At 41.7% G+C, this 24,855-nt stretch overlaps 1 protein-coding gene across 2 annotated transcripts; it reads left to right on the forward strand.

Moving 5' to 3' along the window:
- The first annotated feature begins 8,655 nt into the window (after window positions 1–8,655).
- LOC114642125 (gastrula zinc finger protein XlCGF57.1-like) lies at window positions 8,656–17,223 on the forward strand. 2 transcript variants are annotated; one of them, XM_028791107.2, is made up of 3 exons: window positions 8,656–8,934; window positions 12,222–12,760; window positions 15,629–17,223. In XM_028791107.2, the coding sequence occupies exons 2-3, from the start codon at window positions 12,328–12,330 to the stop codon at window positions 16,888–16,890; spliced, it is 1,695 nt and encodes a 564-aa protein (XP_028646940.2). In that variant the 5' UTR covers window positions 8,656–8,934; window positions 12,222–12,327; the 3' UTR covers window positions 16,891–17,223. The 2 variants fall into 2 exon arrangements, with proteins under 2 accessions (XP_028646940.2, XP_028646941.2); XM_028791108.2 differs by having other exon boundaries at window positions 15,632–17,223.
- The last annotated feature ends 7,632 nt before the right edge of the window (window positions 17,224–24,855 follow it).

Genomic DNA, 24,855 nt, shown 5'->3' on the forward strand with positions numbered 1-24,855 from the left:
GCAAATATTTTGCCTATTAATAGGCCTGATCTCATGACTAAATGGAGCAGACGGCAAAAAACCCTAGTTAAACTGAATAATTCCAATGGCAGTTATTGGACCTTCATCAAACTGTTCTTGGGGGATATGGAAATAAGCACTGGACCAAAGTAGACCAAAAGCAGTAGGCCTGGAGCCTGTGACAAGACAAACGTAAAGCAACTTGTTTAACGAAGATTTTTTTTCATGGAAGTGACCCTTGAATACCTGTTGGCCATGGATGTGAATACCTTTTCGCCATTATGAACAATGGTGCACATCCTTTACAGTGCCCACGTGGGAGTTATACTTAAAAAATAAATAAATAAATAAAAATAAAGTCAGTAGTTTTCTCTTTTTTTTTTTTTTTGTAATGTATGTGTGTATTTGATGAAGTTGTCACTGTTTGCCTTTTGTAAGATGTTGTGAACTTCTGTAAAAAAGCTCAGTTTTCCTTTAGGGATAAATAGGACACGCTGCATCTAGATCATTTGTAATACAATACTGACATCTAGTGGCCATTTTGTAACTTTCTGAATCTACAGTACTGTATTTGGTATTTATTACTTCAGAGACATAATCATCATACTACTACTACTACTACTACTACTACTACTACGACTAATAATAATAATAATAATAATAATAATAATAATAAAGCGCATTATATAGAGGGTGGAGTGACTACTTCAACCACCACCAATGTGAAGCATTCACCTGGATGATCCGACGGCTGCCATCATTGTGCCAGTACGCTCACCACACATCAGCTATTAAGTAATAGGTGGTGAAGGGTTAAGAAAGCCAACTAGAGTATTATTAGGGGATGAGAACGGACAAGGCCATGGTGGCCAGTTTAGCATGCACATCATCGTACATCTTAATCCTTTCGAAATATGTCAAGGGATCTTTTATAACTTCATAGACAGAACTTTGCATTTTCGTCTCACCCAACACTCTTAAAATATGAACAGATCCTCGTTGAATCATCACTTCATACACAAAAAAAACGACCAACGGTTCTGTTTGTTGCATATGAAATTGGTTAGTTGGGCTTTAAAAAGGTTCTTAATATGTTAGGCAGGCATATGTGGTTAAGGCTTTGGAGGTTGTGGGTTCAAATCCCAGGATTATGTGCAAACCACTTCACCAGTTGTATCTTGCAAATAGATAAAGGTGTCAGCCAAAATGAAAGTAATAATAACGTGGAGAAAACAGAAATATTAATGTATAGTATGGGATTAGATTCATACCTAGTGGCATGGATCGTGGACTGTCTTAAAGACAGACCTCAGTATGTGCGTCTTGGGAATTGCACATCTGACATTGTGGTCAGCAGCACAGGAGCGCCGCAGGGGACTGTACTTTCTCCGGTCCTGTTCAGCCTATATACATCGGACTTCCAATACAACTCGGAGTCCTGCCATGTGCAAAAGTTCGCTGATGACACTGCTATCGTGGGCTGCATCAGGAATGGGCTGGAGGATGAGAACAGGGACCTTATCAATGACTTTGTTAAACGGTGCGACTCAAACCACCTACAACTGAACACCAGCAAAACCAAGGAGCTGGTGGTGGATTTTAGGAGGCCCAGACCCCTCATGGACCCCGTGATCATCAGAGGTGACTGTGTGCAGAGGGTGCAGACCTATAAATACCTGGGAGTGCAGCTGGATGATAAATTAGACTGGACTGCCAATACTGATGCACTGTGCAAGAGAGGACAGAGCCGACTATACTTCCTTAGAAGGCTGGCGTCCTTCAACATCTGTAATAAGATGCTGCAGATGTTCTATCAGACAGTTGTGGCGAGCGCCCTCTTCTACGCGGTGGTGTGCTGGGAAGGCAGCATTAAGAGGAAAGACACCTCACGCCTGGACAAACTGGTGAGGAAGGCAGGCTCTATTGTTGGCATGGAGCTGGACAGTTTAACATCTGTGGCAGAGCTAAGGGCGCTCAGCAGGCTCCTATCAATTATGGAGAATCCACTGCATCCACTAAACAGGATCATCTCCAGACAGAGGAGCAGCTTCAGCGACAGACTGCTGTCACCGTCCTGCTCCACTGACAGACTGAGGAGATCGTTCCTCCCCCAAATTATGCGACTCTTCAATTCCACCAGGGGGGGTAAACGTTAACATTTAACATTATACAAAATTATTGTCTGTTTTTCACCTGCATTATTATCATTCTTTAATTTAATATTATTTATTGTATCAGTATGCTGCTGCTGGAAAATGTGAATTTCCCATTGGGATTAATAAAGTATCTATCTATCTATCTAGTACAAGGTACTAACAGATGAAGAAAACCTGAAATTAGTCTGTGTTATTTTCATTTTAAGATCATGACTATATGTCTATAAATATAAAATCCAACGCCTGTCTGTTTGTCTGTCTGTCTGTCCGCTTTTCACGAGAGAACTACTTAATGGATTCAGATTGTTTTTTTTCTGTACTTTGCTTGAACATTCCGGTTGATTTTGCGACTTCTCTCATCGCACTACCTATCATAGTTCATTTGTGGTATCGATCTATTTGCGCGAATCTGAGAGAGACACAGGGGGGCGGGGCCCTCCTCACTCACGTGTCTGCCTCGGGGCGTAACCTTAACTTCGCTTAGTTAGCGAACCAGAGAACTACTTAACGGATTTAGATCGGGTTTTTTTTTCTAGAATTTGCTTGAACATTGACTTCACTCATCGCGCAAAATATTATAGTTCGGTTGCGGCAGTGATTTTTTGCGCGAAACCGACAGAGAGGCTGCAGGCCGAGGGGAGTGGGAGGCGGAGTCCTCCTCACTCACGCGCCAGCCTCCGTTCGAGTCGCTGCACGTCTCGCCAAGTGTTTTAGTGTACCTCGCCTCCGCTTAGCTAGCGATACCTGTTTGTTCAGCAGACATTATCATCTAGAGATCGTTAAAGAGTAACGTTTGACGTTTTTGAGAGAGAGAGATCAGCGCTACATTCTCGCCCCTGATAGCAAAACCAAACATATTGTATATCAAGAAGCCCTCAAATACGAATGCTATCATTATAAATTCTTCTAAACGGAAATTATTTTTTTTATTCATTTTTAAAGTTTGTCCTGCTTCACTAGTACCAGGGTGTAGTGATGTGTCGTTCGCGAACGAGCCGGCTCTAAGAGCCGATGCTTTGAAGCGAACGAGAGGAGCTAATGCCCGTCGAGCAGAGCCGAAGCTTCAGCGGCTCCTGCTCAGCTCTGCTGAAAATCCATTCGTCAGGGGCGGGACTTTACTTATATGGGCACACAGAACATTGGCTCATAATGCCGGCTCGTTCACGAACAACACATTGGACTAGGATCGTACCATTATGTGAAAGAAGGGAGGGGGGCAGACGCTCCGAATACAGCGAGTGTTGGTACAGGCCAGGTACACAGAGCGACACTCTGACGAGAGCCAGATTTAAATGTAAGCGCATCGTGAAGAAATGAGTGAAAGCCGAAAAAGAAGCAGCATCTGGCTGTATTTCAGTGATATTGGAGACTGCAAAGCTAAGTGCAGAATTTGTAATATGAAAATATCCGTTAGGGCAGGGTCAACAACAAACCTGCACAGACATATAAGAACCACCCACCCATCCGTGCAACTGGAGGAGAGCGTGCCCTCTCTCCTGCCATCCACTGACCCTGGAAAAGAGCCAAGTACTTCTGCTGCAGCATCCACTGTCTTACCGAAAACTACGGTCGTCAGCTCAAACCAAAATAAGCACATTTATTCCAAAACAAATGACGCCAAACAAACAAATAAGTGTCGATGAGGAGCTGGCTAAAATGATAGCTAGCGACTTTCAACCATTTTCCATTGTGGAGGACAAAAGATTTACAACTTTTGTACAGGCCTTAAACCCCATGTATGTTCTCCCTAGCAGAAAAACTTTGTCCCAAACAATTATTCCATAACTATATATCTGAGGATGGAGTACAACACTGTGCTTTCAGAAACCACTGCTCTGGAAAAAAGGTAGCATTTAATGACAACAGAGCTGTGGATGAGGCATTTCAAAGAATAAGTGCAGCAGCAGCAAGATGCAACCCCAGCAGCCTGTCTGCTCCTCCATCAGAGGGCCAAGAGGAAGAAATTGGAGCAAGGGCATGTTCACAGGAACCACAAGCCTCTGCTGTGTGGAGGCTCTTTGACGAAAGAGCAACAGGAGACACTGCAAGGGAAAATCCCACAGCTGATGCTATGCTGGAGTTGAGGTCCTATCTTGAGGAGCCCCTCATCCAAAGAGCTGAAGACCCACTGAGCTGGTGGGTGGCCAAGGCTGCAGTCTACCCACGCCTGGTTAAGGTAATGGTAGGAAGACTTTGCATTGTCGCTACATCGGTCCCCTCAGAAAGAGTCTTCTCAAAAACAGGACAAATAATCACGGAGAGGAGAAATCACATCAGCCCATCTAAGCTGAGGAATCTGGCATTTCTGATTGCCAACCTGGCCTAAAAACTTTTATTCAAAAAGTCATAGTGTTGTGTTGTTGTTGTTGAGTTTGGCCTTTATTTAATTTGTTTGCTGTGGAAGTAGAGAAAAGCCAAGCAAAATCCATCCATCCATCCATTTTCCAACCCGCTGAATCCGAACACAGGGTCACGGGGGTCTGCTGGAGCCAATCCCAGCCAACAGAGGGCACAAGGCAGGGAACCAATCCCAGGCAGGGTGCCAACCCACCGCAGGACACACACAAACACACCCACACACCAAGCACACACTAGGGCCAATTTAGTATCACCAATCCACCTAACCTGCATGTCTTTGGACTGTGGGAGGAAACCGGAGTGCCCGGAGGAAACCCACGCAGACACGGGGAGAACATGCAAACTCCACGCAGGGAGGACCCGGGGAGCGAACCCGGGTCTCCTAACTGCGAGGCAGCAGCGCTACCACTGCACCACCGTGCCGCCCGCCAAGCAAAATGATACCTTTTATTTGCTGTGGAAAAAATGCATAAAAATATGAAATGTCTGAAAACAATGAATAAGAAATTGCTTATACATCACAAACCATTCATAATTGCTTAATTAGGCTAAAATATAAGCATCCAAGTGATACTAAACGAAGAGTCATTCGGGAGCCGTAAGAGCTTTAAAGGGAGCCGATCCAAAAGAGCCAAAGCTTTGAAAAGAGCCGGAGTTCCCATCACTACCAGGGTGGAGCCGCGGAAGACAGCAAGTATATGTTATATATATACCATCTACTCATGATTATTTAGCGTTCCTGTTATGGATATTAATTTATTTTTTCTAGAACCTTCATTTGGATGGTTCATTTGGGAGCCAAAACTGGTTCCCCTATGGAGTCCTGGGTTTGTTTTCCGGGTTTCCTCCCACAGTCCAAAGACATGCAGGTTAGTTGCATTGGCGATCCTAAATTGTCCCTAGTGTGTGCTTGGTATGTTTGTGTGTGCCCTGCGGTGGGTTGGCACCCTGCCCGGGATTGGTTCCTGCCTTGTGCCCTGTGTTGGCTGGGATTGGCTCCAGCAGACCCCCGTGACCCTGTGTTCGGATTCAGCGGGTTGGAAAATGGATGGATGGAATAATAATAATAATAATAATAATAATAATAATAATAATAATAATGCATCGCTCTCATAATTAAAATAAACTCAGTAAATTACAAGACAAGTCCACTAGATGTCACCATTGTACTACAAATAGTTTAGGTGTGTCTCAGCCCGCTGTCCCGTTTTGTGTGCAGAGCGACCTGCGCAGTATATAAAGGCAGGTTTTCTGGGGGTGGGAGTCGCTGTGCGGGTTCACATGCCCATAAAAACACCCCAATGCAGTCCATTGGGTGCTTTAACTGGTGCTGAAAGTGGGCAACGTGAAGGGACCTCAGCAACAGTTTAAAATGTCAATATGAAAATAACGACATCGTGACAAGAATGTGACGATCTGTGGGGCGTTGCTAAAGGCGAGTCACTAGGGTGGGCGAATACAGGCTGCCGTGGAAGTGTTGTTTGCTAAACGCGGTTTCAGCGGCCAAGGACGATCAGAACGGTGCCACGTATACGATCGTTCATGTAATGACTGCGCAGTTCATGCTGTGTTCTGGTGCTCGTTTCAGGACGATTCGCGGATTTTTAATTGCTTTTAGGGTTAATTACCACTGGCCGATACCCTTTGCATTTTGCCGGAACTTTTGGTCATCTAGAAATCCAATGATATTCCATAATGATTAATGAAGCCTCTTATTATCCTGTCATTTTTGTGTACCGTATTCTGAATTGTTTGTTCCAATTCCTACATGTCAGGACTTTGTAAAGAGATATATTGTGAGTTGTTCGTTAAAAGGCTGTAGTCCTATGAATAATTCAATACTAAGTTTGATCTGGCTATAGAATATTTAACATATTCGCAGCTCTCCTGCTATAAAGAGAAGCAAATGAATTATTCTCAGTTATTATTCTAATAATTCTAAACACGAGAGTATTAGAGCAATGGATCTTTCTTTATCCATACCTCCTAAAGCTAATGAAATGCATTTTAAGATTGAAACGGATGTCTCTAAATAATATAAAGGTTAGCAGGTTTTTTAAGCAGTAAAAAAGGAGAAAATATTCAAATTGTTGAGTAAATTTATTTGTATTTTGGGTAAATAGTTTATCTGCATGGTTTCTAACCTTCACCATCATTTGTTGCTTTTAGGATGGAAATAAAAAGGACAAGTAACATATCCCTGACTTCTACTGACGCAACTAAATAATAGGTTGAGATTTTAACTGTTATGAACTGGGTGTCCCAAAAACACTTCCAAAAATGTAATCTAGTGGGGGATTTCACGGTCAAACCCTGGCTAATAATAAGGACAAGCATAGTCTTTACAAAATAAAAAAAAAAGATGCATTCAGCATACAAAATTCTCTAAGAGTGAAGCTCAGTAGGAGCACCAAAGGCAAAAAGGAGTTTTCTGTAACACAAAAGGCAATCCAAAGCCAACAAGTCGCAGTACAGACCTTCATAGTGAGAGAGAGAGAGAGAGAGAGAGAGAGAGAGAGAGAGAGAAGGGTTGGGAACAATCGCTGATTACACGGCGAACCAACTGGATTGAGATCCAAGTGCAGCCATGCAATGGGTGACACCTCAGCACCACATTGAACAACATTCACAGAATGGTCAAAAATGGAGTAATAAGGTCAAAAATACAAAAAATGGCAAAAAAAATAATTAAATCACAAAAGCAGAGAACTAAAGAAACAACCACCAAACTCGGAAGCAGATTCAAAATGAAGCACGAGCAACTGTGCGAGACCCTCCACATATACAGGCCAGAGGGCAGTTTCTGTTACTGATTGACAGGAGTTGCCGCCTTTTGGGGGATCACCTACAAAACACATGAATGTAACATAGGTAGCCTAACAGACATAGTCAGCATCAAAAATAAAAATAAATAAATAGATAAATGCACATATTCAACCATTGTTACATGAACCAGTGACGTGCGGTCAGGAGAGCCTTAACTGTCATCATGAAAAATAAAAAAAAAAATCTAATGATAATATAAAATAAATTTGTCCACTGGTCTGTGCTATAAATTTGTTTTCTGTATGATTCCAATAATTTTCATTATTTTAATAGTCAAAATCGTTGAACCGGCGCATTACCTGTTCAAATACAGCGGAGAAACGCGAAGTGCAGCAGGGACGAGACTCACCTCACCTCGGACTGCGCTCTCCGTCACAAACTGCAGGGGTGATGTGTGCAGTTGGCGCGTGCCTGTTGCTGTCTCTCTGTATGTCGCCAATGCAGACACGTTTATTATGAGTATGAATTGTCAGTCATTGTCCAACCCGCTATATCCTAACACAGCGTCACGGGGGTCTGCTGGAGCCAATCCCAGCCACCACATGGCGCAAGGCAGAAACAAACCCCGGGCAGGGCGCCAGTCCGTCGCAGGGCGAGTATGAATTATGGAATTGCAAATTTAGAACTCATGGAGGGTGAGGAGCAAATGCGCTCTCTCACGCCGCTATAAAGGTAAAGTTCTTTCTTATCCAAATATGTGCCTTACCTGTGTGTGTGTAAAGAATGCTGATGAGCTATGAAACATAACCAGTAGTCAATGTGCATGCTGCCTGCCAATTGAATAGTCAATAAGCTACTCTTTGGGGTTCATATATTTGTAAATCTGACTCTGAAGGAGTCAGTGCCTCACAAGCCATGAACCTCACCGCACGTCACTGACATGAACATAAATAAAAGAATCAAGAATGAATCAAAACAAACAAAAAAAAAGAATTTGAATCCTTGCCAAGGATGGAGTCCTGGCTGAAATATAACACTGTCTTAAACTTTATTTTTGATTATCCTAATTTTATATCGCTCTGTTTACTTGTTTAAAAAATACATTTCCTGAATAATAATTTAAATGATTAAAATCGAATAAAAGTTGTTAAAAAAAACCCTAGACTTAAAAACGTTGCTTTCGTATCAGAAGGAGACTCTTCTTTGGGACGGGAATTCGCTCTCGGAGCTAAAGTGCGCGGTACTCAATGGTGTTGCGTCGTCCAATGAAAACGTGGGAGCGCTGGTTCGTATGTGCTTCTGGGATTTGAAGTCCGGTTTTCGTGAACTTTATATGCGCATGCGCATCGGCAGTAGACTTGCTCAGAGTCGCTTGTGGATGAGGTCGACGTTCCGCTTTGTGTGGATTTCTAAGTAAGCGGGAAGGCTGTCGCTTCGAGAAGTGTTCCAAAAGTCGACCCCGAAGTGAATCGTGCGAGTGTAACGGTGGTGTTCAGAGTGCGAGCATGCCGAGGCGCCTCTCACACGCCAGGTGCGAGACTCAAGGAGACTGAGAGGGTGTAACGGGCAAAAGGAGCAGAGCGTGAAAGGATGAGGTGGCAGCGCCGGTATGCGTGATTAGCGCAGTTTAAGAAGACGCTACCGTTCGTACCAGGTATGTTAGCAACACAAAGTGATTCGTTTGTGCAAACTTGTTGTTCAGTCTGCAAAAGGAGAACATTTTGCTGGATGACCTGTCAGGAAGAGAAAGAGAGAGTGTGCTAGGGTGGAATTGCAGGACCAGCGGGATTCGGCTTTTATTGTTGAGGTTCCTCTTCAGTCAGTGTGATGATGTCTCCTCCCGACTTGATTATTGGTTTTGTTTTGCTCACCAAAAATGTCCACACGGCAGTATTTTGTAAATTTGTAAACACAGACTTTTTTTTATATACTTGTCAGATTGTGTATCATTCATGTTGTACCTGTCAGCGTAATGTTATCTGTGACAGAACTCCTTTTTAACATGATAAGGTGACAGGTCAAGGCTTCCAACAACACATGTAGGAATGAAAAGATGCGACACTGAATATCCACCTGTAAAACAACATTTGCAGTTATGCGCACTCGGTCCTCGTACACATAGGGAGAACATGCAGACTCCTACAGACCCTGTCCAGGTTAGCAATCAAACGTGAGCTCATGGGGCTGTGTGACTGGGACACTAGCTGTGTATTGCCACTCCGACCATTTTGAAACATCAGGACTAATAACTTGATGAAAACTAAATGTATATGTGTAAGGACAGCTCGCGCAAGAGCGCTGATTGCATGCTAACTGTCTGCTTACTCTGTCACTGCAATAATACCAGAAGCAAGCAAGAAAGCAACATTTCTTCTAAATAAAGCAGGTTTTTTTTTCAGGAGGGGCTGGGACTTTTTTCGGAAGTCATGGACATGGGTATCTTCTCTTGGCTGTGGAGAAAGGGTAGGATACCGTTAGCAGCAGTGCCCCCTCTTGTTCTGGAATTGTTCTGGCTTGTCTGGAGAACACTCGTCGTGAATGCCTTACTATATCTATCCATCCATCCATTTTCCAACCCGCTGAATCCGAACACAGGGTCTCGGGGGTCTGCTGGAGCCAATCCCAGCCAACACAGGGCACAAGGCAGGAACCAATCCCAGGCAAGGTACCAACCCACCGCAGGACACACACAAACACACCCAGCACACACTAGGGCCAATTTAGGATCGCCAATCCACCTAACCTGCATGTTTTTGGACTGTGGGAGGAAACTGGAGCGCCCGGAGGAAACTCACACAGACACGGGGAGAACATGCAAACTCCACACAGGGAGGACCCGGGAAACGAACCCAGGTCCCCAGGTCTCACAACTGCGAGGCAGCAGCGCTACCCACTGCGCCACCATGCCGCCTATATATATAATATATACTGTATGTATGTGTGTATATATGTTGTGTGTGTGTGTGTGTGTGTGTGTGTATATATATATATATATATGTATATATGTATGACACAGTACCTGCCAAATAATACAAAGAGTACAGAACACGTCTTTCACCATAATCAAAGCTCATCAGGTGTTCGCACCTTTGCTTCCCCTTACGTTACACTGTAAAAAGCAGGGTATAGAATTTACTCAATAATATTAAGGCAGCAGTTTGCACTCATTTTTCTTGAGTAAATTTAACCCATTTTTTTAGTGAAGTTTATCTAAATGTAGCAAATAATATACAGAATTTCAGTCAAGTGAAGTCTACCTAATATTTTTTAGTATAATCTACCTTCTTACTAAGTTCAAAATTACTTTTAAAAAGTAGGTAACCAGTTAATAATTATTAGTATTTTGTACCTAATTTTTATCAGTGTAGTCTCAGACATCTGTGTCTGAGGCAAAGCCTCTGACTCTGCGCCATGCCGGCTAGTTTGCTTATTTGACAGGGTGAAGATCGGAGTGTTACATTCAGGTTTGATTATTTAGGTGATTACCTACCAGGTAACGCTAGTGGTTTGTCAGCCAGATGGCAAACATTTGCCACGTCCTCTCAGCTGTGAGAAGCTGCTCATAGATATGTGATACAGTACCTGACAAATAATACAAACATGTGTTTCTCCCTAATTGGCACTCATCAGGTGATACTGTATATAGTATCTACCATCGAGGACAGATGGGCACGTCAGCTGGATGAGGGAAAAACTTCTTGCCCAGCTAGAGGCATATAATGGATGGACCAGCAGAAGCCAGATGCCAGGAGCAGTTCCATACCCCCTACAACAGATGGCAGTGCTCCTCCCTAGGCATTCCAGTTTGGACACCCGCAGGGGTACATGGGAATTGGAGTCGGGAGTTGCAATCCTGTCATAGTCCCTAAGTGCCGTTGGAGAGCGCTGTCGGCAGAGGACCTCCCTATTTTTCTTATAACCCGGAAGTGCTTCCAAGAGGACATGCTGTGGGACCAGAAGCGTTCCCAGGTCCTGTTTAAAAGAAGTCCACTGCCTCACCTGGAAGAGTCAGAGGGCAACAATTTTAGAGGAGGAAGGAGGATTGTGATTGGTTTATTTGTATTGGTGTTTGCGTGAAGAAGGTGTTTTGGCAATTAAAAATTCTTTATTTGAACTTGGGGTTGTGCATGGTATTGCTGTGTCTAAGGTTAGGTGGTGCCCCCTAGTGGTCTCTCTCTCCTTAGATATATCCATCTATCCATCCATTGTCCAACCCGCTGAATCCGAACACAGGGTCACGGGGGTCTGCTGGAGCCAATCCCAGCCAACACAGGGCACAAGGCAGGAAACAATCCTGGGCAGGGTGCCAACCCACCGCAGGACATCCTTATATATATATATATAGATTATATATATATATATATATATATATATATATATATATATATATATATATATATATATATATATAGATTATATATATATATATATATAGATAGATAGATAGATATATAGATTATATATATAAATATAGATTAGCCGATTATTAAAATTATCTTACAAAGGAGAAAATATTCAAATTGTTATATATTGCTATAAAATAAAGTAAATGAAAGCTACAACTGAAACTCACCAAAAAATTCATCAAATGTGACACGGCCTTCAGTTGAAGATCTGACCACATTATTAGGAGATTCTAAAATGTAGGGAGTTGCAAAGAGGTTACAAATATTTGTTGCAACTACATGAATTCATTTCATCTGCTTTATTAGTTAATTTTAAGAATTACACATTGGTTCAATATATCTAATTTTTGTTTGAGTTTACCTTGTGTTTTTTATTTTTAATATTACATTGAAGATCAATTTCATATACCATTTGAGTATGTTTTTGTGAATTTATTGGTTCTTAAGATGGGTTTTTTCTTGTTTTTTTCCTACTCCTCGGAATAAATCATAAATATTTGTTTCACCTGTTGCCTGCTCTGTTTTAATTTTTTAGATATGTGAGTTTTAAACTGAGATCAACTGATTTGAGACGAGGGCCTATACTCCAGAAAGAGGAGAATGTGGTATTGAATGTGTGTTTCTCAAGTGCTGCTGAGGCCATGGAGCAAAGAACAGAGCTGATCAAAGAAGAGGATTGTGAGTGGGAGTCCGTTCCTGCTACAGTGGCAGCTCTCGGTGTGAAACAGGAGACCTGTGAGTGGAGGACTGGTGATATTCAAGACAGGGGTTTTGAACAGGGGCTTGTCATTGTCAAAATAGAAGATCCTGAGCTTCTGTCTGTTTTGCAAAGCGGTGCAACTGGAAACAGTTTGAAGGAAGATGAGTCTTTAGAGAATGAGTACAGCTTAAGCGAGCATCTGGAAGTTAAACAGGAGATGACTGATTTTGAGTCTATGCAGGAGACCGATTGTTTTTCACATCAAGATTCTCTTACAGTGAAGACTGAAGTGTTGGCATCCGATGGTGGGATAAATGGCAGTTATGGCAGAGAAGAACAGGATCAACTCTCATCTGTTCATCAGCTTGAGAAATGTAAGTGTTTACATAAAATCAGTAAAATAAGTGGCATTGAAAATGTAACAACCTTTGCCATAGTCATTGTGTCCCACCATTTGTAATAAGACTGGAAGAGCAGAGTCTGTGTAACGTATGACGTGCAAGACAGTAGACCCTCATCTTACATGAAGCATTACATGTACTGAACAACTGCATGCAGTTAGTGTACCATGGATAAAGCGGGTTGGATAATGGATGGATAGATGGAAGAAAATATCTGATTGGGCAGTTCCAGTCCCAGTGAGTCGCTATACAATGTCAATGTCTGTGGCCAAAGTGCTTTACAATAAAAGAAGAAAAAAAAACATACAATTAACATAAATAACATAAATAGAAATAAAATAAAAATTAGTAAATACAGACATACTGCTGTTGGTATAAAGGACCCCCAGTCACATTTCCTGACACACTTCATTGGCTGGAAGTCCTCAGTGTTGGTCACATAGAGCAGGGGTCGCCAACTCCAGTCCTGGAGGACCACCGTGGCTGCCGGTTTTCATTCTAACCCTTTTCTTAATTAGGGACCTATTTTTGCTGCTAATTAACTTCTTTTGATCTAATTGTAATTGACTTGCTATTGAAGACCCGGACCCCTTAATTGTTTCTTTTTCCTTAATTAGCAGCCAAACAATAATGAGATACAAAATGAGCCAAAACAGCAGATGTCCATCATACAATATCTGGAAAATAAAGAAAGATGAAGGTCTCAGGAATGTTGTTCTGCTCAGGTCCACAAGACATGTCACCAGTGCTCTTATTAAAAGAGAAAATCAACAATTTCAGAAATATCTGCTATTGCACAATGAGAGCAGTGACAACCCATGGAATTAAAGAACGGGTTTAATGAACGACAAGACTCCGTGCCTAATTAAGCAACTGGTTGGAGTTTCAGGCCCTGACTTAGTTGGTCTTTTGTTGGCTCCCTCACCTCACATTTCATTTTTGTTTGGGTGCCATTTAAGCAAAGAAATGAAGCAATTCAGAGGAACAAATCTTAAAAAACAAGTCCATTAAAATGAATTCAAAAGTAGTTAATTAGCAGCACAAACAGGGCACTCGTTAAAAAAAAAAAAGGTTAGAATGAAAACCTGCAGCCACAGTGGTCCTCCAGAACCGGACTTGGCAACCCCTGGCATAGAGGATGTGCAGCGTTGTTCATAATGGCACTCAGTTTTGTTTTAATTATCTCCATTGCTACGACCTCCGGGGGGTCCAGTCGTGTGGGGACTCCACATGGTTGCAGGATTTAATCCAAACCAATTTTACAATCTGTACGTCTCATTCTTACTTTTAATTAATTTCATTCGTTAGTTATCTGGCCTATGAATATTTCCAAAAACTATCTAAATATGTGCGTGATTTGATATAGCTTGGAATGCTTATGCTCCTTTTACCATTTTGTTCTTAACTTACCATTTTTTTATAGACTTTGCCCCCTTAGTTGTATCCCAAAGCTGATGATTAGCTATGACACGGGTGCAAATGCTAAACGGGGGTGCTGCCATTTTCACTTGTCTGCACACTTGTAACAAACGTTTCCTAAGGGAGGGTTGAATGCGTTTTTGGATTTACGTAAATTTTTTTTTTTTTAGAAGCAGCCGCATACTTGTGGACAGTCATTGTCCCCTCGGGTTGTGGGTTGTCAGGTTTCGTTCCATTGTTAATGTGGGTATCGATGTCATTTTTGAACCTCTTTAATACGTGACAATATGTGACGAATGCTGACATTTCAGGTCACTCTTGTAACTTTAATGATTAGGTTGGGAGCCTGTACTGATACAATGCATTGCCACACCCAACACCTGACGGACCACCTCAGGATCCCAAATTAGGACCCGAGCGCAGCCGTGCAGCAGGTGGAGCATTTAAAAATAATTTATTATGGCAACTGCTGTGTTCTTATATTCTCATAATTGGAGGATTTCTTGGCGTAAGTTACTGCTTGGACCCCTGTGGCTAGTAAGGGACCTGCAACTCGTGGAAAACACCCCAGGATAGGCATAATGCTTAGGGCCCTGGGCGAGGTTTGAAGCTTATAATTTTTAAATTTAGACAATGGTTTTGACATTTCTACTGGATGGGACTATAAGATCCTGATAGGAGGCAATGTGAAAGTCCACATGTGCCTGAGCACTGGGTAAAATGGATTAGCCGAGCCAGCCTGACTCCACAGGGTTTCCATGATCATTCCGATGACTTTGATAAAAAAATGGCAATGGCAGGTACATATCCTTTCACTTTCTGCACACTGCATTGGATACTTTTGCCATTTTTGGGCCATCAGCCTACACTCAGTAATAATAATAATAATAATAATTCATTACATGTATATAGCGAGCAGTAGCCCACAGTGAGAAAGTGAATTCATATTTACAGACAAAGTTTAATTAAAAAATTGCTCTTGGCTATCCTGTCAGACCACACATAAAGAAATAAGCTGCAAAATACAAATTCAGTTATTATTGTACACATGTCAGATTTGTATTGTTATTTATTGTCACATTTATTTGCATATGTGTTTGTTTGTTTCTTTCTTTAATTTTTGTCCAATAGGATGGACTTTCAACAACTTTTGAGCATTTAAGTTTTTGCAACTTCCTTTCTTCCATCTTTTACTCTGTGTCAATGAGTTTCAGTTTTCTCCTTGTACAGTTTTGCTGGTTGCTGCTTATAGCAACAGCAGTATCTAAAACCGCTAACACATCAAGGACAATTTTGCCCTCTTAAAATTTACTGTCTTGATAATTTTAGAATTTTTTTAAATTTTCCTTATCCTAACTACTTTTTTTTTATATAGTTACTTACTGTAGTCCATATCTGCACTAATTATTTTCTGTCTTACAGTAGATTTTCAAGACAAAGGCACTAGCACCCTACCTTTCCTGGCCACTCAGCAACATGAAAACATAAGAAAATTGATAGTCTTGTCGGAAAGTAAGAATCTGAGCTCACTGCATGGAAGAAGATTCTCTAATGTGAGTGGTCTTCAGAAGCACAAGAGAAGTCGCACAGGTTTCTCAATCAGAAATAGTCTTCAGAGACAGAGAAGAATTCACACATTAGAGAAGCGTCATTGCTGTCCTGAATGTGGTAAACTCTTTTCATATGTAAGCATTCTTCAGAGACATATGAAAATACACACTGGGGAGAAGCCGCACTGCTGTTCTGAATGTGGGAAACTTTTCTCCCGTATTAGCAATCTACAGACTCACATGAGGATTCACACTGGGGAGAAACCGCACTGTTGTTTTGAATGTGGTAAACATTTCTCACGGTTAAGTAGTCTTCAAAAACACATGAGGATTCATACTGGGGAGAAGCCACACTGCTGCTCTGAATGTGGTAAGCGATTCTCATGCATCAGCAGTCTTCAGAGACATATGAGAATTCACACTGGGGAGAAGCCACATTGCTGTTTTGAATGTGGAAAGCAATTCTCACAAATAAGCAATCTTCAAAAGCATACCATAGTTCACACGGGAGAAAAACCCCATTCTTGTTCAGAGTGTGGCAAACGATTTACACAAATAGGCAGTCTTAAGATACACATGAGAATTCACACAGGAGAGAAACCACACTGCTGTGCCGAATGTGGGAAATGTTTTGCCTGTGTAAGCAGTCTGAATATTCATAAAAGGATTCACACCGGTGAGAAGCCGCACTGCTGCTCTGAATGTGGGAAAAGATTCTCACAACTGGTTCACCTTCAGAATCACAGACGAATTCACACCGGAGAGAAACCGCACTGCTGTTCTGAATGTGGAAGACGGTTCTCATGTACAAGCAGTTTGCAAAGACATATGAAAATTCACACTTTAGAGAAACCACATTCTTGTTCCGACTGTGGCGAGCTGTTCTTAAGACTCAGTGATCTTCACAAACACTTCCGCATTCACACTGGGGAGACTCTTTATTGCTGTACTGAATGTGGGTATCAGTTCTCAAAAAAGAACAGTCTGCAGAGACATATGAGAATTCACACTGGGGAGAAGCCATACAGCTGCTCTGAGTGTGGGAAGCGGTTTTCACGTAAAAGTGGGCTTCAGAGACACACTCGGATTCATTCAGGAAAAGCTGTCCAGTCCGGTCCTCTACATGCCCAGTAGTCACATAGAGGTTCATCTTCAGCTCTGGGTGTTGGGGAACATCTGTTGTGCTGGTATTAATGCTTGCCAAGACCCTGAGGTCCTTACTGGCCTCTGTTTAACTCTTGCTACATTTACTGTGCTGGCATTTTTGTTTTTTTTCTCCCTAAATTAATAAATTATAATTTATACTTTAAAAATATTGTGTACAATAGGGAAAAATCTGCATGGGAGTTTCAATTTTTAAATGTAGGAAGGGGCATTTGCTCAATAGCAATTCATTTCTTACACCAGTGGTTCTCAAGGTGAGTCCCAACATTAAGGCCTAAGGTTTTTCTTATATACTGAACTCAGCACAACACCCCTGCTTTACTCTATATTCAGAAAAGTGCAAATAGTGTGAGATTTACATGTATAAGAAAGTTAGAAATATATGAATTTTTACAATGCCTATAAATGTGACTTTTTTGTCATGTTCACCGTTTTCTGTGGAGTTTGTAATTTTGTTATTTCACGATAGAGAAGGAAAACAGTTGCTGATGTAAATGGCTGCACAAAAAAAATATAATCATGTGACAAAACAAATCTAATTATGAAAACGCAAACAAGAAAAACAAAATATGTAAAACACAGAGGCTCATACCCTGATACAGTATATACGCAGTCACTTATAGTTCATGTAAGGGAATCAGCAGCCTTAAAATAAAACAAAACTGGACTTTGTTTCAGCCCGTGTTATAAATACCGTAGCGTATTAGGGCCAACATGTTCAGTTTATTCTCGTAGTTATTAAAGTAGAACATCGTAAACTAAACTTCATAATGAATGTTTAATTTACTAGATTTTGTCAAACCCCATCATAAGTTAATGTTTTGTGTTAAGTGTTCCCCGACCCAGTTGTTAATCGCTATGTGCTTCTTAAACTGAGGCACGTAGAGGAGGTGCAGGCAGCGATCACCATATACATTCATTTCGTGATATTCCTGCTCCCTGAACATTTACAATGCTAAGATGAATACTTGATATCATTTTCATGATGAAATGCATTAAAGCATGCATTCAACACGTGGCGGCACGGTGGTGTGGAGGCAAGGGGGTCCCGGGTGTTCCCTACCTTGAGTTTGCATGTTTTTCTGGTGGGTTTACTCGGTGTGCTTCAGTTTCCTTCCAAAGTCATGTGGGATGTGGGGTTTTGTTCTGCTATATTGACCCTGCTAGTGTTTGTGTTGCTCCTATTCACCCTGCGATGTCCTGGCGCCCCGTTCAGGATTCGCTCCTTCCTCGCTCACGATGCTTGTTTGGATGGGCGCAACACTGAATGGATGGCATAATTAAATATGTATAACGAAGATTTTTTTAAAGTTCTGAACACTCCGTGGTCTAAGTTTACAACTAGTGTTAATTTCACAAAGACGTCTATCGTGTGATGATTGGTTAGGTGGAGAAAGAAAAAGGAAGGATAGGAACTGGGGGTTTGGTACGTCAGATAGAGATAGCACGCATGCAATAAAGAAAGCCCGCTCAGAAGAAACATCCATTGAATTCTGTGTTCGTGTCTCCGACTACCAGATCACGAACCCAACATTTACATAATCTTTCAGTTAAACCTCTGCGATACCCATTCATACATCCAGTTTTTTGGAGCCTCGTCACACCTGCCATAAAGTTCTCTACACTGAACTTACACCTGGGGACCCCTTACTGCGAGGGAGCAGCACATTACCGTGCAAGTTTAATGATTAATGCATTTCATCATTTCATCACGAAAATATTATCAAGTATTTATTTTAGCATTCTAAATGTTTAGAGAGCAGGAATATCATGAAGTGTAGGAATTCTGTGCAGCGATCGCTGCCTGCGGCTCCTCTCAGTACAAGAGGACGTCCGTTTAAGAAGCGCGTAGCGATTAACAACTGGGTCAGGGAAAACTTAATATAAAGCATGTAATGTGCTCCATTAACTTATGACGGGGTTTGAGAAAATCTAGTAAATTAAACATTCATTTTAAGAACAAGTTTAGTTTACGATGTTCTACTTTAATGACAAACTATGAGAATAACGTCAACATGTCAAAGTTATTCTCGTCATAAGTGTCGAGATTAAAGCGGAAATGTCGAGAATAAAGTCAACATGTCGACTTTATTCTCGACATATATGGGGGGGGTTTTCATCACTTTTTCCGTATTTTTTTTTCTTCGCCGTGGCCCTAATACGCTTCCGTAGATATATACAACTCCTCGAAAAAACAAACAAAAAAAAAAACCCAGAAGCCTAAACGGCTCCATAACATCAACCAACAGCTCAGCCACCAGGCGCCTCTCAGCCTAGCGTACCTCGCACAACCTAACCCTTCTTTCCCCCCTCTCTTGCGGCCATAACTGAGGCTTCTCAATTCCCCAGGTAAGCTCGCCTAAACTAGGGAGATACCATTTCTGGCTTGCCGGGGGAGTCATGTCAACATACAAATACTTAAACACTAAATAACAAAAATAAAATATTTTTAAAGCTAATCTCTAATGTTACTAAGACAAAAACAGAAAAGATAAAGTACGCCTACACTTTTAATCCAAACTGGACTCCCCTATAGCTGTCTTTCGACTTTGCCAGGCACCCGCGACTGCGCTTAGATTCAACGCCACCTTTAAAACACCGGCAGGTAAATGTGGAAAATGACGCGCGAGGCTTGTACCCGAAACAAATAGCGGAACATCTGAAAACAAATAATAAAACGAAATAAACAACCTGACGGTAAGTCCAGAATCTTTGTTAAGTATTTTTTTTTTCTCGTTGTAAACTCTCTGACATTTTGCGGTTCATGCATAATGCTTATTGAGTGTCTTGCTGTCCAGTATGTGTCTGCACTATACTATGTTAGCGTCCCGGTGAGGCTATAGTGGCACAATATCAGACTGGAAGTGTCCCTGTGTACTGTGCATATATACAGGGTAGACCACAGCCATGCTCGATAAGTGCAATGATGCTGAGGTACACCCTCATGATAATTTTGATACTTGTCGGCTATTAGGCACACAGATTATTCTAATGTTAATAATCCATACATTGCAAAAAGCTATGTAATATCAAACCTCCCCACCCCACCCCACTCTTTTGTCTATTAAAGATTACAGTTTAAATTGCGCATTATTAAAGATTAAAAGGCTGATTCACTAACGAGCCATATTTCAGTCCAACTCAAGACAGACGCTGTATGTGTTTTATTATTTTACATATTTTGTAATGCATTGTGAGTGCTGTGCTGGACCCTTTCCTGGCCGGGATACCGTAATGGAAGGACAGTAAGGAAGGAGGCATAACTTGGCCTGGATGGGACTGAAGCAATCTTCTTCTTCTTTCGGCTGCTCCCATTAGGTGTTGCCACAGCGGATCATCTTCTTCCATCTCTTACTGTCCTTGTCATTTTGCTGTCACACCCATCACCTGCACGTCCTCTCTCACTACATCCATACACCTTCTCTTAGGCCTTCCTCTGTTCCTTTTCCCTGGCAGCTCTATCCTTAGCACCCTTAAAGGATAAGTTAAGCAGCGGTTCTCAAACGGTGGGGCGCCCCCCCCCCCAAGCTGTACAAGGGGACAAGGGGGGCGTCGAATAAATGAACAAGACATCAAAATTACTTTTTTACATTTTTATTTCAAATTAAAATTTGCAAGCATATAATCACAACGAATGCATTATAACTAAAATTAAAATAGAACATTTCTAAGGCATAGATCTAATGACTACTAACTGACAAGCGGCGCCGCCGCTGCTGCTGCTTTTATAGTCGCGTATTTTCAATCCAGAAAGTTCGAGATGTATCGGTATCTGTCGCGAACATTCGGGTAACCGTAAATCAGGTGAAAATGCGGCGTGACTGCACCAATATTGCCAAGTTGAGATAAATAATTTACTGCGTATTGGGTTATTTTCATGATACAGCTAACAGCGGTATAATATTTGTCGGACGAAAATACAGTGGTGTGAAAAACTATTTGCCCCCTTCCTGATTTCTTATTCTTTTGCATGTTTGTCACACAAAATGTTTCTGATCATCAAACACATTTAACCATTAGTCAAATATAACACAAGTAAACACAAAATGCAGTTTGTAAATGGTGGTTTTTATTATTTAGGGAGAAAAAAAAATCCAAACCTACATGGCCCTGTGTGAAAAAGTAATTGCCCCCTGAACCTAATAACTGGTTGGGCCACCCTTAGCAGCAATAACTGCAATCAAGCGTTTGCGATAACTTGCAATGAGTCTTTTACAGCGCTCTGGAGGAATTTTGGCCCACTCATCTTTGCAAAATTGTTGTAATTCAGCTTTATTTGAGGGTTTTCTAGCATGAACCGCCTTTTTAAAGTCATGCCATAGCATCTCAATTGGATTCAGGTCAGGACTTTGACTAGGCCATTCCAAAGTCTTCATTTTGTTTTTCTTCAGCCATTCAGAGGTGGATTTGCTGGTGTGTTTTGGGTCATTGTCCTGTTGCAGCACCCAAGATCGCTTCAGCTTGAGTTGACGAACAGATGGCCGGACATTCTCCTTCAGGATTTTTTGGTAGACAGTAGAATTCATGGTTCCATCTATCACAGCAAGCCTTCCAGGTCCTGAAGCAGCAAAACAACCCCAGACCATCACACTACCACCACCATATTTTACTGTTGGTATGATGTTCTTTTTCTGAAATGCTGTGTTCCTTTTACGCCAGATGTAACGGGACATTTGCCTTCCAAAAAGTTCAACTTTTGTCTCATCAGTCCACAAGGTATTTTCCCAAAAGTCTTGGCAATCATTGAGATGTTTCTTACCAAAATTGAGACGAGCCCTAATGTTCTTTTTTGCTTAACAGTGGTTTGCGTCTTGGAAATCTGCCATGCAGGCCATTTTTGCCCAGTCTCTTTCTTATGGTGGAGTCGTGAACACTGACCTTAATTGAGGCAAGTGAGGCCTGCAGTTCTTTAGACGTTGTCCTGGGGTCTTTTGTGACCTCTCGGATGAGTCGTCTCTGCGCTCTTGGGGTAATTTTGGTCGGCCGGCCACTCCTGGGAAGGTTCACCACTGTTCCATGTTTTTGCCATTTGTGGATAATGGCTCTCACTGTGGTTTGCTGGAGTCCCAAAGCTTTAGAAATGGCTTTATAACCTTTACCAGACTGATAGATCTCAATTACTTCTGTTCTCATTTGTTCCTGAATTTCTTTGGATCTTGGCATGATGTCTAGCTTTTGAGGTGCTTTTGGTCTACTTCTCTGTGTCAGGCAGCTCCTATTTAAGTGATTTCTTGATTGAAACAGGTGTGGCAGTTATCAGGCCTGGGGGTGGCTACGGAAATTGAACTCAGGTGTGATACACCACAGTTAGGTTATTTTTTAACAAGGGGGCAATTACTTTTTCACACAGGGCCATGTAGGTTTGGATTTTTTTTCTCCCTAAATAATAAAAACCATCATGTAAAAACTGCATTTTGTGTTTACTTGTGTTATATTTGACTAATGGTTAAATGTGTTTGATGATCAGAAACATTTTGTGTGACAAACATGCAAAAGAATAAGAAATCAGGAAGGGGGCAAACAGTTTTTCACACCACTGTATGTTCGTCTCGAGCAGATTGACTTTATCGGTGTCCTCGCTTACGAGATTTAAAAAAATCAAAACATATTTAATCGTTTCTTTACATAAAAAAATAATAAGAATAAATAATTTATTCTTTGTTTTTGGGATTAGAATTACTACCAAAAACTACACAAGGAATTTTAACAGTTATTAAAGCACTATAAAAAAAAATAAATTGCAAATATTTCATCGAAGTTAGCCGAACACAAGCAAATCTTATGGAAGTAAAAATGATAGGATACCGTGACACCGCACGAGTATCATACCTTGGTTAGTTGTATCATGGGTTATTCTCAACTATCTTTTATTATGTAGGGAGTTATTATTCCAGATAGAAAAGGGGCAGGGTTGCGAAATACGAAAGTTTGAGAACCACTGAGTTAATGGATAATGTGTTGAAGTTGGTGCATCAAGGACAGTTCCTCCCCAGTACTGTAGATGGCAGTGCTCCGCTGGTGTGGACCCAGTAAGGACACCCACAGAGGTGTATGGGAGTTGGTGTCCTGGGGTGCTGCCAGGACAGGAGTCCCTGCTTCCATCTTACCCAGGAGTGCTTCTGTCGGGCTATGTTCCAGTACTGGAAGTACTCCCAGGGTCTGACCAAAAAACCTGTAAGACTTGTAAGGAGAAAATGAATGAAGGAAAATAAAGGGAAATCCTGGAGGAAAACCTAACACATGCTGCAAGAATCCTGCCCAAGTGGGAGAAGACCAGCAAGACAAGAAGCCCAAGCATAAAGCCAATGCACCACAGGAGAAACAACAACATCAATGTCCTGGAGAGTCCAAAACTCAATCCAGTGGAGAATTTGTGGCTGGACCTGACAAAAGCTGTTCAATCACAGTCATCATGATGCCCAACAGAATTTGAAGAGTGTTGTTGAGAAAAGGAAATGTGGGCAAAGGTGAGAGAGAGAGAGAGAGAGAGAGAGAAATTGAGGCCGGGACATGCAGCCTCGAAGCTGTCATGGCTGACATCTGCGAATTACTGTGCCATGCAAAAGTATTGAAAGTCCTCTGAATTTCTTGCCTGCCTTAAGATTTGTACTCGCAGCATTGTGAATGTGAACTCTTCTGCTGTGACAAGACATGTCTAAAGTCCAAATAAACCCAACTTCTGCAGACATAAACTTCAGAGTTAGTTAGTTTTCAAGCCTTGCACATTCACATTTTGCTCAGAACCTTTTGGCTGCAGTAACAAGCCGGTTCAGATGAATTGAGCAATTAGCAGCTGGGCTCCCTCTCATTTATTCAGAGTCCGTATCAAGAGTTTACCTCACTGCCTATCTGACTCCCCCCTTCTCGTTGCCCTGGTTCTGCCTCTGATTAGCTCCACCCATATTTCCCAGCCTAACGAGGAGCGGAGTACTCTGTCTTACCCATCATGCCTACATGGCAGGCCTTCTCCCCTCCTTGAACCCGTCCAGTTCCTGCCACCTGGAGAGAAAGTCTTCGTGTCTGTCAGCCCCTCTCTGCATACCTGACCTTGACTCATGAAATGCCAGGGGTTTCCAGCTTGCTAAGAAAAATAACAAATTTACACAGGCACAGGCCTTCTTGTGATTTAACCCTTGCTGTATTAACGTGCACTAAGATATAATGCTTATTTTCATATATAAGCTCATGATTCTCTTTGGATATAGGCAAATCATCAACTTTAAAAATATACTTTTCTATAATTCTTCCCCATTCTTCTTGGTTTAATGTAACCCAACCAAACACTCATCACAAATATAAACTGATCTCTCTGAAGTAATGGTTGCCAAGAACGAAACCTTAATTAACCCCTGACTGAGAGTTTTGGCTGAAGACAAGCTTTATTTTGTATATAATTATCAACGCTGTTCTAAACTGACAGGTCATTACACTGTTAGATTCTGTCATTTCTCCACTGTCTGCCAAAGACAACCTGAACAGAATGAACTTTTTGTATCATCTGCAGTGGCGTACAAAAGTATTCAATCCCCTTGATGTGAGTGACGTGAGCCCCTCCAGCGTCCTCTGATCAGTATGGGTGCTCGAGGGGCTCACGTCACTCACACAGGCGTTTATTGGTTTCGAGTTTCATTTATTGGCTTGAGTGTGGATTACGAACTGGATGACAGTTTTGAAAGTGAGAATCGTTTCAAGGATGTTGACTAGAAGTGCAATTAAAATCATAAAGAGACAGGAGTGTTATGCCTGTTTCCACTTTTATGTCAACAATTTTTTTCCTTCCCCTGCTCCACAGTTTGAAATGTTTCATTGGTACACGTGGGGGGGGGGGGGGGGGGGGGGTATATGTGTAGAAAACGTGTTGTCATTTCATTTCTAGATGCTGTGACCGAAATGAACACAAATCCCCTTAAATGAAAGACTGCAATGTGCATTGCA

Source organism: Erpetoichthys calabaricus, chromosome 5, assembly GCF_900747795.2.
Source record: "Erpetoichthys calabaricus chromosome 5, fErpCal1.3, whole genome shotgun sequence".
NCBI classification, from domain to species: Eukaryota; Metazoa; Chordata; class Cladistia; order Polypteriformes; family Polypteridae; genus Erpetoichthys; species Erpetoichthys calabaricus.

Coding starts and splice junctions, on each gene's coding strand:
- LOC114642125 (XM_028791107.2), top strand. CDS start 12,328: ATGGAGCAAAGAACAGAGCTGATCAAAGAAGAGGATTGTGAGTGGGAG. Junction 12,761..15,628: donor TGTTCATCAGCTTGAGAAAT/GTAAGTGTTTAC, acceptor TCTGTCTTACAG/TAGATTTTCAAGACAAAGGC.